General features: G+C 44.6%; 1 protein-coding gene across 2 annotated transcripts in view; it reads right to left on the reverse strand.

Annotated features, from left to right (window-relative positions):
* Positions 1–16,102, reverse strand: part of LOC110511130 (zinc finger CCHC domain-containing protein 14) — a 40,427-nt gene that overhangs the window by 3,518 nt on the left and 20,807 nt on the right. Inside the window, exons 1-11 of one of the 2 annotated variants that reach the window (XM_090211862.1) lie at positions 15,258–15,577; positions 10,948–11,018; positions 10,660–10,731; positions 9,831–9,916; positions 9,070–9,170; positions 7,882–7,918; positions 7,365–7,644; positions 6,888–6,976; positions 3,920–4,035; positions 1,537–1,686; positions 276–1,433 (exon numbers count right to left, since the gene is read on the reverse strand). In XM_090211862.1, coding sequence (XP_090067988.1) covers positions 276–1,433; positions 1,537–1,686; positions 3,920–4,035; positions 6,888–6,976; positions 7,365–7,644; positions 7,882–7,918; positions 9,070–9,170; positions 9,831–9,916; positions 10,660–10,731; positions 10,948–10,956 — 2,098 coding nt within the window. In that variant the 5' untranslated portion in view covers positions 10,957–11,018; positions 15,258–15,577. Of the gene's footprint in view, positions 1–275; positions 1,434–1,536; positions 1,687–3,919; positions 4,036–6,887; positions 6,977–7,364; positions 7,645–7,881; positions 7,919–9,069; positions 9,171–9,830; positions 9,917–10,659; positions 10,732–10,947; positions 11,019–15,257; positions 15,578–16,102 lie in introns of those variants that run through there. The other variant, XM_036972413.2, reaches the window with a different exon arrangement.

Here is a 16,102-nt window from a genome sequence, read left to right on the forward strand (position 1 = left end):
CTGCCATCAAGGCAAAGGGTTGCTACTTTGAAGAATCTCAAATATATCTTTAAAAAAACAATATTTAAACACTTTCTTGGTTACTACACGATTCCATATGTGTTATTTCATAGTTTTGATGTCTTCACTATTATTCTACAATGTAGAAAATAGTAAAAGTTAAGAAAAAGGCTTGAATGAGTAGGTGTGTCCAAGCTTTTGACTGGTACTGTACATATTTTTAATCATAGAATTACAATATTTCTTGCAGTAGCTGTACGGTTTCTACTTTATACCTTGCTGAGCAGCGTCCATGGGTGGCTGCTTGCATTCCTGTGCCCGATGGCCGATGACCCCACAGTTGTAGCAGGACAGGCTCTCTGGCTTCTTGTGCCCTCCGTTCCCCACCACTCCATGAGGCTGGTACATGTTGGCCCCGGCACCCAGAAATCCCTGCATGGGGGGCAGGACCAGCCCCTGCTGCCCCTGTGTGTCATGGCTGTGAGACATGCTGCTGTTGTAGAGGGGCGGTGCCACCAGGGGGTAGGGGAAGGCAGTACTGCTCCCAGCCAGCAGGGGACTGAGGTGAAGCAGGGGACCCAGGGTGAACACTGACGTCCCTGAGAAGGGGTGCTGGAAGTACCCTGCGTAGCTGGCCGGGAGGGCCCCGTAGGAACCACAGTTCCCACTGCAACCACAGGAGCTGCACACGCACACAGATGGGCTTGGGGTGGAGCCTGAGGCGATGGTGTAGCCACTGTTCTCTGTGGAAGTGGGACTGGAGCTTGGCAGGACAGCAGCGCTACTGTTGACACAATAGGTGTTGCCTGGCACCGCTGCTATGGGAACGCTGCTCGCGGTTCCCATGGAAATGCCACTCACAGATGGGAAGGCTGACTTAAAGGAGGGAGATAATGAGGAAGAGGAGGCGGAGGAAGACGGGTAAGGGTAGTGTCCAGCACGGGGTAAGGAGGGGGACACCTGTAGGTGTAGAGGGGGGTGTGAGACGTGGTGCAGGGTGTTAGAGGTGGTGGTGAGGGCGGTGCTGGTCTCCACCATCATGCCTGGAAGGGAGCGCAGCATGGTGACCCCAGAGGGCCCCCGGGGCCCAGCAGAATCCTGGTGGAGGGGAGGGAACCCCACACTGTCCACACTCAGGCCAGGGAACAGGCTCTCAAGCCGCACCCCAACAGCTACGCCTGAACCCAGGGGTTTGGCCCGCTCATTAGGGCAAAGGGGAGGGGGCCGGGACTTACGGGGGGAGCCCAGCATGCGTCTTGGTGACAGTAGGGGCAAGGAGGGTGGAGGAAGGCCAATGTGGGAGGGGCAGGGAGTAGGATCATTCTGCACGGGAAGAACCTGAGCAGTGGGCCGACTAGGACCTGTTGTAACGGTGGGGTTCAGGGGAACACATGTCCTGTCCTTCTCTCCGAGGTCTAGTCCTGACCCCATACCTGGATGGGAGACAGAACAAACTGTTATCATAGATAAAATGTTATGCTAATTTAAAAGCAGGGTATATAATTAATGACTGCTGAAAGAGGGATGGGGACTCACGTCTGTGTGGCTCCTTGGCCCTGTCGAAGGCCCCTTCCCGAGACAGAGACAGAGGGGTAATGGGGCTGGAGGAAGAGCTGGAATAACCCGAGGAGGAGCTGCTGTCCCGGGGGAGAGGGTGCATGCCCGTCTCTACCTCCACACGTAGCTCTGAACACAGAAACACATGTAGGCTAAATGAAGCTGAAGTGTAGAGCAGGGATCATCAACCAGATTCACATGTGGGCTGATTTCTTCATGAGCGGATGGTCAGGGGACAGGAACATAATTACAAATAAATTGTAGACTGCAAATTGACCACGAGCAGATATAATATTTGACTAAAGCATAATAATTTCAAACCATGCTTATATTTCTATATGATCACATACGGAAAGTATTCAGACCCCTTGACTTTTTACACATTTTGTTATGTTACAGCCATATTCTAAAATTTATAAAATAAATTTTTTTCCCTCATCAATCTACACACAATACTCCATAATGATGAAGAGAAAACAGGTTTGTAGGCATTTTTACAATTTAGGTAGAATAAATTGTCCGTAGAGCTCCGGACTCGGGGAAAGGGTAACAAAACATTTCTGCAGCATTGAAGGTCCCCAAAAACACAGTGGCCTCCATCATTCTTAAATGGAACAAGTTTGAAACCATAAATTTTCTTCCCAGAGCTGACTGCCTGCCCAAACTGAGTAATCGGGGGAGAAGAGCCTTGGTCAGGGAGGTGACCAAGAACCCGATGGTCGCTCTGACTGAGCTCCAGAGTTCCTCTGTGGAGATGGGAGAACTTTCCAGAAGGACAACCATCTCCGCAGCACTCCACCAATCAGGCCTTTATGGTAGAGTGGCCGGACAGAAGCCACTCCTCAGTAAAAGGCACCTGACAGCCCGCTTGGAGTTTGCCAAAAGGCACCTAAAGGACTCTCAGACCATGAGAAAAAATATGATTTGGTCTGATGAAACCAAAATTGAACTATTTGGCCTGAATGCCAAGCGTCATGTCTTGAGGAAAAATGGCACCATCCCTACTGTGAAGCATGGTGGTGGCAGCATCATGCTGTGGGGATGTTTTTCAGTGGCAGGGACTGTGAATGTCCTTGAGTGGTCCAGCCAGAGCCCGGACTTGAACCCGATCAAACATCTCTGGAGAGACCTGAAAATAGCTGTGCAGCGACGCTCCCCATCCAACCTGACAGAGCTTGAGAGGATCTGCAGAGAAGCATGGGATAAACTCCCCAAATACAGGTATGCCAAGCTTGTAGCGTCATACCCAAGAAGACTCAAGGCTGTAATCGTTGCCAAAGGTGCTTCAACAAAGCACTGAGTAAAGGGTCTGAATATTTGTCTGAATAATGATTTAAATGTGATATTTCAGTTTTTTAAAAGCTGTTTTTGCTTTGTCATTATGGGGCATTGTGTGTGGATTGATGAGGGAAGGTAACAAAATATGGAAAAAGTCAAGGGGTCTGAATACTTTCCGAATGCACAGTATATATCGCTATTATGCGTGGGAATACTTTGGAAAAGATTTCCCAACTTAAAATCACTTGGAGCTGTCCAACAATAAAAAACAAATATGACATTTCTCTTCTTTTTTTTGCGTGGAGGCCCACACCGCTCACACCGCCCACACCGCTCACACCGCCCACACCGCTCACACCGCCCACACCGCTCACACCGCCCACACCGCTCACACCGCCCACACCGCCCACACCGCCCACACCGCTCACACCGCCCACACCGCTCACACCGCCCACACCGCCCACACCGCCCACACCGCTCACACCGTTCACACCTTCCACACCGCCCACACCGCTCACACCGCTCACACCGCCCACACCGCTCACACCGCCCACACCGCTCACACTGCTCACACCGCTCACACCGCTCACACCGTCTGCCGTCTGCGTAGTCAAAGCACTAAAATATAACTAGGCTCTATTGGAGAGGCAACACGCGCTGCAAGTCCACTTCTTATTGGATATCAGGAAGATACAATCCCACATGGATGCTCGAAAGGCCAACGAGGAGATATTAATTCAAGATAACTAACTAAAAACTAACTAGGTTTCCCGTTTTATCTGTGGATTTATCATCGGAGTAAAGAAACACACAATTTTGTATGACTCCGAGTCAAAATTCTACAATGAACCAGCTAAAAAGAGGACCACATGCATGTCAAGTAAAATAACCCAATGTTAATCTCCCAGGACAAATATCCATGAATGTTTCATACGCGCATTGACCTGCCCCAAAATTTATATAATTTATTCAAAGCTGATTTTGGCATTTTAACCTAACCTTCGTGTCATGATCGCATCTGGTGGGGACAGACAAAATCAACATGCGCACGATGCTGGTGTAGTCAGCATGTTAGAAGAGTTACCTGTGTTGTTGCTGGAGTGGACTTGTGCCACTGGACCAATGTGGCTGGATGGAGTAACCCTGGCGATGCCACTACAGGACACAGGGAACTGGGACATCATATACCTCTTCTCCCTACTGACAACACAAACACACACAGTCAGTCATCACACAGACACAAAACAGCATAACTGAGGGGAATATCATCACAGCCAATCAAAATAATTATAAAGTACACAAGCAGGCGCCAGACAGCTACTATATAAGGTGAAGAAATAAGCTGGAGAGATCTTTGAGATGGTCTTTCACTAGCACTCCTGAAACCCTAGAGGATTCTCTAGTCTAGTCAACATTGCACAAGCACACCAGGGTCTGACATGCAGTAATATGTGTCTACCCCAGTCTTCACGTCACACTAATTGAACTATAAAGTACATACAGTGCATTCGGAAAGAATTCAGACCCCTTCCCCTTTTCCACATTTTGGTACTTACAGCCTTATTCTAAAATGGATTAAATAATACATGTTCTTCATAAATCTACACACAATACCCCATAACGACAAAGTGAAAACAGTTTTGTAGCAATTTCTGCACATTGATATAAAAAAAACAACAGAAATACCTTATTTACATAACTATTCAGACCCTTTGATATGAGACTTGAAATTGAGCTCAGGTGCATCCTGTTTCCATTGATCATCCTTGAGATTTTTCTACAACTTGATTGGAATCCACCTGTCATAAATTAAATTGACTAGACATGACTTGGAAAGGCACACACCTGTCTATATAGGGTCCCACAGTTAATAGTGTATGTCAAAGCAAAAACCAAGCCATGAGGTGGAAGGAATTGTACTTAGACAGGATTGTGTCGAGGCACAGATCTGGGGAAAGGTATCGAAAAAGTTCTGTGGCATTAAAGGTCCCCAAGAACACATCATTCTTAAATGAAACAAGTTTGGAACCACAAAGACTTTTCCCAGAGCTGGCCACCCGGCCAAACTGAGAAATCAGGGGAGAAGGGCCTTGGTCAGGGAGGTGACCAAGAACCTGATGGTCACTCTGACAGAGCTCCAGAGTTCCTCTGTAGAGATGGGAGAACTTTCCAGAAGGACAACCATCTCCGCAGCACTCCACCAATCAGGCCATTATGGTAGAGTGGCCAGACGGAAGCCACTCCTCAGTAAAAGGCACATGACAGCACGCTTGGAGTTTGCCAAAAGGTTCCATGGTCTGATAGAACCAAGATTTAACTCTTTGGCCTGAATGCCAGGTGTCACGTCTGGCGGAAACCTGGCACCATCCTTATGGTGAAGCATGGTTGTGGCAGCATCATACTGTGGGGATGTTGTTCAGCGGCAGGGACTATGAGACTAGTCAGGATCAAGGGAAAGATGAACTGAGGAAAGTACAGAGAGATCCTTGATGAAAACCTGCTCCAGAACACTCAGGACCTCAGACTGGGGCGAAGGGTCACCTTCCAGTGGTTTCGGGACAAGTCTCTGAATGTTATTGAGTGGCCCAGCCAGAGTCCAGACTTGAACCCAATCGAACATCTGTGGAGAGACCTGAAAATAGCTGTGGGTCTCAATACTTATGGAAATGTGATATCTGTTTTTTTATTTGTAATACATTTGCAAAAAATTCCAGCAACCTGTTTTTGCTATGTCATTACGGGGTATTGTGTGTAGATTGATGAAGGAAAAAAACTATTTAATCTATTTTAGAATAATGCTGCAATGTAACAAAATGTGGAAAAAGTCAAGGGGTCTGAAACCTTCCCGAAACCTGCACTGTATACCATATGTATACCATATATCAACCTTGGGACATATTTCATATTTGGTTATATACGTGGTATGATCAGGGAGAGAGATGGAGATATATGTGTGATAAATAGTTATCTGAGATTCATTTCTGCTGTCCCTGGTGCAATAGAGAATTGATATAGAAAAGCACTTTTGTTAGCAGTCCGTGTGACATGACACATGAGTGTTTTTTGGACAACCATATAGGCCTACAGAGGGAAAATAGTGTTCATTTAGCTGCATCACCAGGTGAAGGAAAATCTGACTTGACAGTAGAAATAGTGATCCTGAATAAGCTCCCATTCTCCCAGCTCTCTGTCAGACACACCTATGGAAAAGCACCTGAGGAACTTTCCGCTTCCTGTAATCAACGCACATGGTTGTACCTGGCTAAACCTGGCTAGTGGAAACGTGTTGATATTAGCAGTGGAAACAGGCTTAGTGATAATGTTTTCTCTCAGTACCACTCCTATGCTACAAAAGGTGACTGTTTTCTCCAGGGGAGTGATTCTTTCTATCTCCCCTTTAGGTAAACTTATCTGGGCTAACCAATCTGCCCCACTGGCATGCTAGTTAACCATTGATAACCAAATGGCCATTATTCCTCTATATTCCCTCACACAAAAACATAATTGATCAATCTCCTTTGTTAATGTTTAATAAAATATACCATCAACAGATTAACATTTTACACATGCTACACAAATTATAAAGTATGACTATTTAAAAAAATAAAAATATTAAACATTAGTTGTAAATAGACATAGTAGGTAATGTTGGCCTAATTCTATGTATTTTGCACCGTTGTATAACAATGACCTGATTTGATCTATCTATCTATCTATCTATCTATCTATCTATCTATCTACACTCTTAGAAAATAAGGTTCCAGGTTTAACAATTTTTGGTTCCAGGTAGAACTATTTTGGGTTCCATGTAGAACCCTCTGTGTAAAGAGATCTACCTAGAACCAAAAAGGGTCCTTCAAAGAGTTCTCCTATTGGGACAGCCAAATAACCCTTTTAGGTTCTAGAGAGCACCTTTTTGTGTATCTATCTATGTCATTACCCTCTGAACTACCCATTTCTAAACAGAAGTATGTTGGGATTGTCACTGTTTTTATTGAGCTGGGGGACAGAGAGCTTGATGTGGGGGTTCAGAGTTCAAGGTTCAGACTCACTTCTGCAGTTCTAGCTGCGTCTTCAGCTTTTTCTTGGCTCCCTGGGTGAGGTCATACCTGTTCAGATCCTCCTCTGTGAGTCCAAGGAACTGTGGGAAAGGAGAGCAGGTTGAAGAGAGGGAGAATGAGTCTGATAGGGAAAAACAGCAGCTGTTGTTTGATCTACTCTAATGTCTTACTGTTGGGGCTTTCTAATATTAGACGTAGCCTTTGACATGTAGCCTTACTATGAAATGGTATCATTGATATTGCACTTGTCCCACCTACTTGCTTCTAAATATACTTTGCTGTTTTGATGTGGTTGTTTGTTAATATGTGATTTAATCTGTATTGTGATTGCTGCAAAATTAATTGCCTCTTTGAGAAGCCAAAACAAACACACTTTTCCTTATGCCCTAATGTCTACAGCTCCATAGGTGTCTTAAATGCCACTCATCCGCTGTAACCTAAACTCCCCCTTCCCCAGATCCCACCCACCTCCTCCATGGTCAGCTGTTTGAAGACTGGGTAGTACTTGTGCAGGCGGAGTTTCCTCAGCCAGTCCAGGATGCCATTCTGTTCAGGGCTACTCATCTGTGGAGGGCCAGGGTTCTGGAGGTGCCCGGGAGAGGGCGCGTTGTCCCCCCCTGATACCCCCACCGTGCCGGGGGGAAGGGTGGGCACTGTGCCCTGGGGGAGCAGCTGGTTTGGAGAGCAAGGCGGAATGGAGTTGTGAATGCTCATAACTGGCTGGATACTGGCCACACCACACACAGCCCTGAGACAAATTAGGGAGAAAGGAGGGATGAAAGGCGAGTGGAAACTTGGAGGGAAAATAAGGAAAAGTTCATGACAGAAAATGGACAGTGAAGAGACAAATATTGCAAAGGATGGAAAGATAGTAATTCCAATATTTAGATCATTATACATCATCATTTGCAGATTTGGATAGGCAGCAACAGTCTATTTGAGACATAGTGAAAGAGTACGTTGCGTATTAGAGAGGAGAGACCACCTGTTGGCTCCTCTGTATTGAAGCAGGCACCCAAGATCTGTAGCACAAGAAAGAAACATAGATCCACAGTCATTCACATATTGAACAACTTCTAAATTAGCATACTATAAATAGCTAGATACTGTTTTCAAAATGTATGTAATAATCTCTTGTCTCTTGACTTCTTGACCTCTTTGCAAGTTGCAACAAGCTAAATATCAGTTGAGTGTCGCCAGTTTGTCCAGGTTAATTTGAGAGCAGTGTGACATTGCAGCAGTGTCTGTGCAGCCACGGGGCCGGTGGTACCACATTACAGCAGAGTAAGAGCCATTTTTATTTCACTGCATCCCAAGGGTCTCTTAATATCTGCCAAGGGGGGAATAGCTGGCTGTTCCAGACACACACCCAAGTCTCCCACGTCCCTGCCCGCCTGGGGGACGGAACTATAAATACACTCTAGGATGAGGTCACCAAATCGAATCATATCAAATTTTATTTGTCACATTTGCCGAATACCACAGGTGTAGACTTTACTGGGAAATGCTTACTTACGAGCCCTTTTCCAACTAAAAATAAAATAACACAAGGAATACAAATATTCAAGAATGAAGCTACATGTATATACAGGGAGTAGCAGTCGCCATGCCTACCAACACAAACATGCCAGCCCAAATTCACACACAACACTAAAATAGAAATCCCAACACCCCTCAAACCCCAAAGATGAAGTGTCCCTACTTTACCCCAATCAGAGAGGGGGACACATACGTCCCATGAACTCTGATTAGGGTTAGGACAGGAGTCTTACTTGCAGTTGGGAGAAAGGAGGGGACGGTGGCGGTGGGTTAGGGTTAGGGTTAGGGTTAGGGTTAGGGTTAGGACAGGAGTCTTACTTGCAGTTGGGAGAAAGGAGGGGACGGTGGCGGTGGGTTAGGGTTAGGGTTAGGGTTAGGACAGGAGTCTTACTTGCAGTTGGGAGAAAGGAGGGGACGGTGGCGGTGGGTTAGGGTTAGGGTTAGGGTTAGGGTTAGGGTTAGGACAGGAGTCTTACTTGCAGTTGGGAGAAAGGAGGGGACGGTGGCGGTGGGTTAGGGTTAGGGTTAGGGTTAGGGTTAGGGTTAGGACAGGAGTCTTACTTGCAGTTGGGAGAAAGGAGGGGACGGTGGCGGTGGGTTAGGGTTAGGGTTAGGGTTAGGACAGGAGTCTTACTTGCAGTTGGGAGAAAGGAGGGGACGGTGGGGGCAGTAGTGCTGAAGAAGAGTCTGGACCGGTAGTGTTTGAGAATGTGAACTGGAAGCGCTGTTAGGCACCTGCACAGGGAGAGGGTTAAAATGTGAACATATGAGATAACATTAAATTCAATGCTTGGCATGATTCATTCCCTCCTTATCTGTTGTCTTTGACTCAGAGCCAGTAACACCAAGAACTAGGTCAACAACAACATTACAACAGCATGGCATGTTTTCTCATTTACAGTAACTCCTTGGCTGTTACTCCTTATCATACATATACAGTATGAACATATTATATATCACAACACATACAGTATTAACTATGTACCACTGTTATCAAGTGAACATATTATATATCACAACACATACAGTATTAACTATGTACCACTGTTATCAAGTGAACATATTATATATCACAACACATACAGTATTAACTATGTACCACTGTTATCAAGTGAACATATTATATATCACAACACATACAGTATTAACTATGTACCACTGTTATAAAGTGAACATATTATATATCACAACACATACAGTATTAACTATGTACCACTGTTATCAAGTGAACATATTATATATCACAACACATACAGTATTAACTATGTACCACTGTTATCAAGTGAACATATTATATATCACAACACATACAGTATTAACTATGTACCACTGTTATCAAGTGAACATATTTACGTGGGCTACCTTGGTCAGTGACACAATGCTGATGGACCTTACCTGGGGTCCAGCTCAGAGGTCTGATCAAGGCCAGGGGACTGAGGCAGGAACTTCTCTAAACCTTCATCAGAGAAAAGCTGGGAGACCTGGGAGAAACACAAGATAGTTAGTGACCTTCACATCAATGATCCAAGACCAGCTCAGTTAATCCCTACCGTTGTGACGATGAGTCGTCATAATGCTGCATCAAATGTACATGATCCTAGGGGCATTGGCAAACACAATGTAAGTACCTTCATTTATGTGCCCCTAATTGCACCGAATACTTCTGTTTATCATACAGCTATTGTATGCAGTAATCATGAGCCTATAAACCAGAGTTTCACTGTTAGCACTGAGGCGGAGTGCCCTAGTAGGAAGACCATTTTGTGCAGCTCACCCTGCACTATCAGCTCCAATATAAATAACATGTCCAAGTGTACTTCTGATAAGCTTCCCAGTAAAGCATTAAAAACAATCAAGCAACCCAGAAAAGTGCTAAAAATAGCCCATATTAACATATGCAGCCTGAGAAACAAGGTCCATGAGGTCAATAACTTGCTTGTAACTGATGACATTCATATTCTGACTATCTCTGAAACTCACTTAGATAATACCTTTGATGATACAGTGGTAGCAATACATGGTTATAACATGTACCGAAAAGACAGAAATGCCAACGGAGGCGTTGTTGCGGTCTAGATTCAGAACCACATTCCTATAAAGCTTAAAGACGATCTAATGTTAAATACTGTTGAAGTAATATGTCTACAGGTTCATCTGCCTCACCTAAAGTAAATAATAGACACGTGCTTTCAGTCCCCTCTCTCTGCTTCGGCCACTCTCTTACCTGGGAGAGAAAGTCCAGCACCTCCTGGTGAGTCCTGCTTACAGTGGACACAGAGGAGTCTGACCATTTGACCTGCGGGATGAGGAGAGAGAGAGTAGATGGCAACAGGACATGACAACGAACATACAGTACATGCATAACTATGTGTGTGTGTGTGTGTGTGTGTGTGTGTGTGTGTGTGTGTGTGTGTGTGTGTGTGTGTGTGTGTGTGTGTGTGTGTGTGAGTGCATGCGTGCGTGCGTGCGTGCGTGTGTGTGTGTGTGCATGCATGAATGTGTGTGTACTCACCTCTAGCATATATTCACTTGGTTTCCCCCCCTTGTTGGTTACTCCCCTCAGCTCTATCCTCTCTATGTTCTCTGAAATACAAACAAATGATCATTCTCATTATCTGATAACACTGTCTAACAAACTAAGAGCATCATGTGCTTTAGATTCCTACATTATACCATGCTAGAGTATGGTAGCACATGCTAGACGAAATTGAGTGATTAGTGGTACTATTAGCTCTGCTGTAGGTTGTGCCTTCAAGGCTGATTCAGCCACAGACACATGTTGTTTTGGCTCCAAATATATGTAATTAAATCAAATGTCTGAGTTCAGAGAGGGAAAATCACAGGGAACGATATCACCTGGTGTTCATTTAAACACATTAAACACTTGAAACTGGCAATCTCATAGAACCACAGGAAAATTGGAAAGAGTTTAGAGGAAGACAGAGAGAAAGAACAAAAAAAGACTAGAGGGAGCATACAGATAGAGAAACTAGATAGAAAGAGAGAGCAATGGAGAGAAACAGTGACAGGAGGATCATCTAGATTTATGGTTAGATTAATGGCACATTTCAGGGATCCTGCCAGTGACATTTTGGAGAGAGATTCAGAGAACACACACACCCTCTGAAATCACATACACAACACTCATAAACACACACACAGTAGATTACACACACACACACAGGTCTGTGTGTTAAATATACCCTGCAGACTCAGCACTTCCTCTGTTGTGTATTAGCATTGGGAGAGGTGCTAGCTAGCTGAATGAAGCTCTGTGCTGAAAGCCTCCTATCTGAGGGGATCAGAAATGACTAAATATTGTGAAAAACCTCCCCCGTCACTACTTCCCCAGAGGGTTGGGTCTCAGTCAGGCCAGGAAAGGGCCTCTCCCCTGGCGGGCAAGTGTGAACTTATCTGGAATGTTTTGAGGAGCAGAGCAGAAAGTCTATAGGCCTCCTCATTGTAAGACTGCTTGTCTGCCTGCTCCTACCTAACCACCCACTCAAATCTTCATTACTCTCGAGAATTTCCATCAAGATCAATACAGAAGCAGCAGGGTCAAACCCATTGTGTGTGTGTGTGTACGTGTGTACACATGTACACGTGAGTGTGTAAGTGAAAGAGGGTATGAATAGTGTGCAGAAAATAAAAGTGAGTGAGTGAAAGAGAGAGTAGGGACAGTGTGCAGAAAATAAAAGTGAGTGAGTGAAAGAGAGAGTAGGGACAGTGTGCAGAAAATAAAAGTGAGTGAGTGAAAGAGAGAGTAGGGACAGTGTGCAGAAAATAAAAGTGAGTGAGTGAAAGAGAGAGTAGGGACAGTGTGCAGAAAATAAAAGTGAGTGAGTGAAAGAGAGAGTAGGGACAGTGTGTAGAAAAGTGAGTGAGTGAAAGAGAGTAGGGACAGTGTGTAGAAAAGTGAGTGAGTGAAAGAGAGAGTAGGGACAGTGTGTAGAAAAGTGAGTGAGTGAAAGAGAGTGGAGGGACAGTGTGTAGAAAAGAAAAGTGAGTGAGTGAAAGAGAGAGTAGGGACAGTGTGTAGAAAAGTGAGTGAGTGAAAGAGAGAGTAGGGACAGTGTGTAGAAAAGTGAGTGAGTGAAAGAGAGAGTAGGGACAGTGTGTAGAAAAGAAAGGTGAGTAAGTGAAAGAGAGTAGGGACAGTGTGTAGAAAAGAAAGGTGAGTAAGTGAAAGAGAGAGTAGGGACAGTGTGTAGAAAGGTGAGTAAGTGAGAGAGAGAGTAGGGACAGTGTGTAGAAAAGAAAGGTGAGTAAGTGAAAGAGAGAGTAGGGACAGTGTGTAGAAAAGTGAGTGAGTGAGTAAGTGGGGAAAGTGAACTTGACGTGTGTGCTTCTGGAGTGTGGACAGAGGAGGAACTACAGTACTGTATGTCATGCTGTCTGTGCTGAACCCTCTCTCCTGTGTGGGCTCCTTACCCTGCCCATATTCAGACCATACAGAACCCGACAGTAGCCAGAGACAATAGCACTGACATAATATCACTCTCACTCACAGCAGAGTTTACACAGACACAATCCCATCCTTAGTTTAGTTTAGCATATCACCCATGTTACTGTAAGGCAACTGAAAATTAATCTACTCCCTGAAAACAAATGGTTAGTTGACTTAATTGAGATGAGTTGGTATAGTCTGAACATACATAGCCAAAGCCTGCCTGTGGAGCATTGACCATGCACATTCACCTGTTATCTGTTAGGTCTATATTCTCACAGACAAACTGAGTGCTGCTATCTTAGTACCTTTCCAGATTCAGAGCATTGCACTACAGGTGACCTACTGGCAAGAATTGCTCTTCTTTCACTGTTTAAATCGCTTAGTTACATGGACTTATTTGAGGTTTCTAAAACATGCTAGTCATTTTTCCCATGACTGTCTGGTGTAGACAGGAGGGCAGTGTGTATTATTATCTGTGTTAAAGCATCACTCTCCGAAAACAGAGTGAAGGCGAAGTGATGAGAAAGAAAAAGACATTGACTGCTATTCACATCTCATAGCTAAAATAACCTAATAACCCCCTGAGGACAAGTATGTGAGTTAACTCCTAAACCAACAACAACCACTTCAGCCAAGAGATCCTCTCTGGTCCAAACTGATGCGTAGGACCAACTTCATCCAAAAACTTCTTCCAGTACTGATAATGGGCCAGATTTCCTATTTGAATTGAACTGTGATAAAATGTTTCTAGGGATTTCCTAAGTCTGTAGTCTAAAAACCCACTAAAGTGAAATTAAACATATTACGAGCACTGAGGAAAATAAGGACGGCCATCAGTCCAGGAACAGATCTGGGGACAGCTTGTAAGATTTAAAAATCTATGCACCTTTCTGCCCTTTCTCACAGCGCTAGTCTTTCAAAATACACCATCTTAACCCAAAAATCATACCTCTTAATGTGCAAACTCAGTTTATCTACCACACACTAACTCCTCCCTCCACCCACCACTCAGCCAAAGCTGAGCCCACAGATCTCCAACCTCCTCCAACACACACATCCTCAACCTAAGGGACAGAGTACATATCCTCTCAACCATATCCTGTACTACACAGTAGTAACCCAAGCCATGTACTCACATGTAACCTAGTCATGTCCCGGTCCTTCTCACCCACCCAGGCAGTCCATCTCCCTCAGCACCCTGTTGCATACCAAGCCACCCTGCACCAGGTCATCCATCTCCCTCAGTCCCCTGCTCTGCCACCCTGCCCCCTGTCAGGTTGTCCCTCTCCCTCAGTCCCCTGCTCTGCCACCCTGCCCGTCAGGTTGTCCCTCTCCCTCAGTCCCCTGCTCTGCCACCCTGCCCCATCAGGTGGCCCCACTCCCTCAGCACCGTGCCCCTCCATCAACCCCCTACCCTGCCAATCAGGTGACCTGTACCCTCTGCCATGCCACCCAGCCTCTCCCTCAGCACCCCGCCTGTTCTCAGTAGATAGTAGGTGCAAGAGTCTCCATATGCCTGGTGCCAGACTCATTAATCCAGGACATACTACCATTCTAACAGATCTGGTTACATACTATACCTATACCCTGTGCAATACACTGGCACACAGAGACACACAAAGTGACTAATCAACAGTGACAATGTTTGTATTTTTTACATTATCAGCACATTTCATGTGGTGTGAGTAGTGTGAAAATGACACCAAAACCAAGATGGCATTACAAAGTAAGTAATTCACTATCTACATGTTTGAATAACAAGTGCACCCTCGCTGCTGTGTGTGTGAGTGTGTGGAGGTATGTTCGTCCTGCTTTGTGCTGTGTGATGACAGGCATGCAGCCCTAGCCATGAGGAAGTGTAGCTAGCCCAGCATTGGGTTACCAGAGAGGGGAGAGGCCAATCCTACTGAGTAACGGAGAGACCTGCTCCTTTCAAAGCAATATCAGCCCTCATCTTAATCTGTTCCTCTAACAATCAACTCCTTAATCCTCTAACACCCTTAACTAGCAACCCAAACTCCCCTCAGATAGAAGACATTCCTACACACTGACTCATTATACCATTATACAGTTTGTGTAACCTGAGTTCAAAATATTACATGTAAGGTAGTATCTAAATTATTAATGGGGTACCAGTCCTTTCTTGGACAAAATTGGTAATCTAAGTAGGCCTGACTTGTGAGTTATTTACAATAACACTATAAGACTAAAATTTCAATAATAGTAATAAATTAATACATTGATGAATATGAAGGTATGAATTCTTTGAGAATCAATTGGAGTTTTTCCCAAAATACAAATACAAGTTCTTTATACAGTCGTGCCCAAAAGTTTTGAGAATGACACAAATATTCATTTTCACAGTCTCCTACCTCAGTTTGTATGATGGCAATTTGCATATACTCCAGAATGTTATGATGAGTGATCAGATGAATTGCAATTAATTGCAAAGTCCCTCTTTGCTATGCAAATGAACTGAATCCCCCAAAAACATTTCCACTGCATTTCAGCCCTGCCACAAAAGGACCAGCTGACATCATGTCAGTGATTCTCTCGTTACCACAGGTGTGAGTGTTAATGAGGACAAGGCTGGAGATCACTCTGTCATGCTGATTGAGTTCAAATAACAGACTGGAAGCTTCAGGAGGGTGGTGCTTGGAATCATTGTTCTTCCTCTGTCAACCATGGTTACCTGCAAGGAAACACGTGCCGTCATCATTGCTTTGCACGAAAAGGGCTTCACAGGCAAGGATATTGCTGCCCTGATATGCAATGTCTCCAAACCCCCTCTGATTTTAAATCAAGATCTGGTTTTGGTATTTTTCATTTAAATGTACGCAGCCTGTTGTCAAAAATTGATGTGGTTAGGATTTGGGCTAAATCAACTGATGCTGATGTGTTTTCTGGAACCAGGCTCAGCAAGTCTGTTTTTGATAAGGATATTTGTACAAGTGGTTACAATGTTTATCGCACTGATCGGGTTAAGAAAGGTGGGGTGTGGCTATATATGAAAAATCTAAAATTCATGTAAGTGTGGCAAAGTCTGAAACTATTTGTAAACAGTTGGAATTTCTTGCTTTGAATGTTGAGGTTTCAAAGGGCCTCTCTATAACTGCGATTGGCTGTTATAGACATAGACTGCTCATAGACTGCTTATAGACTGCTCTCGGTGATGCATTTTCTTCTTTGACGCACCTTATGTCTAAACTTCTTTACA

The sequence above is a fragment of the Oncorhynchus mykiss genome, chromosome 1 (genome assembly GCF_057628025.1).
Source record: "Oncorhynchus mykiss isolate SJ-2025 chromosome 1, ASM5762802v1, whole genome shotgun sequence".
Classification (NCBI taxonomy): domain Eukaryota; kingdom Metazoa; phylum Chordata; class Actinopteri; order Salmoniformes; family Salmonidae; genus Oncorhynchus; species Oncorhynchus mykiss.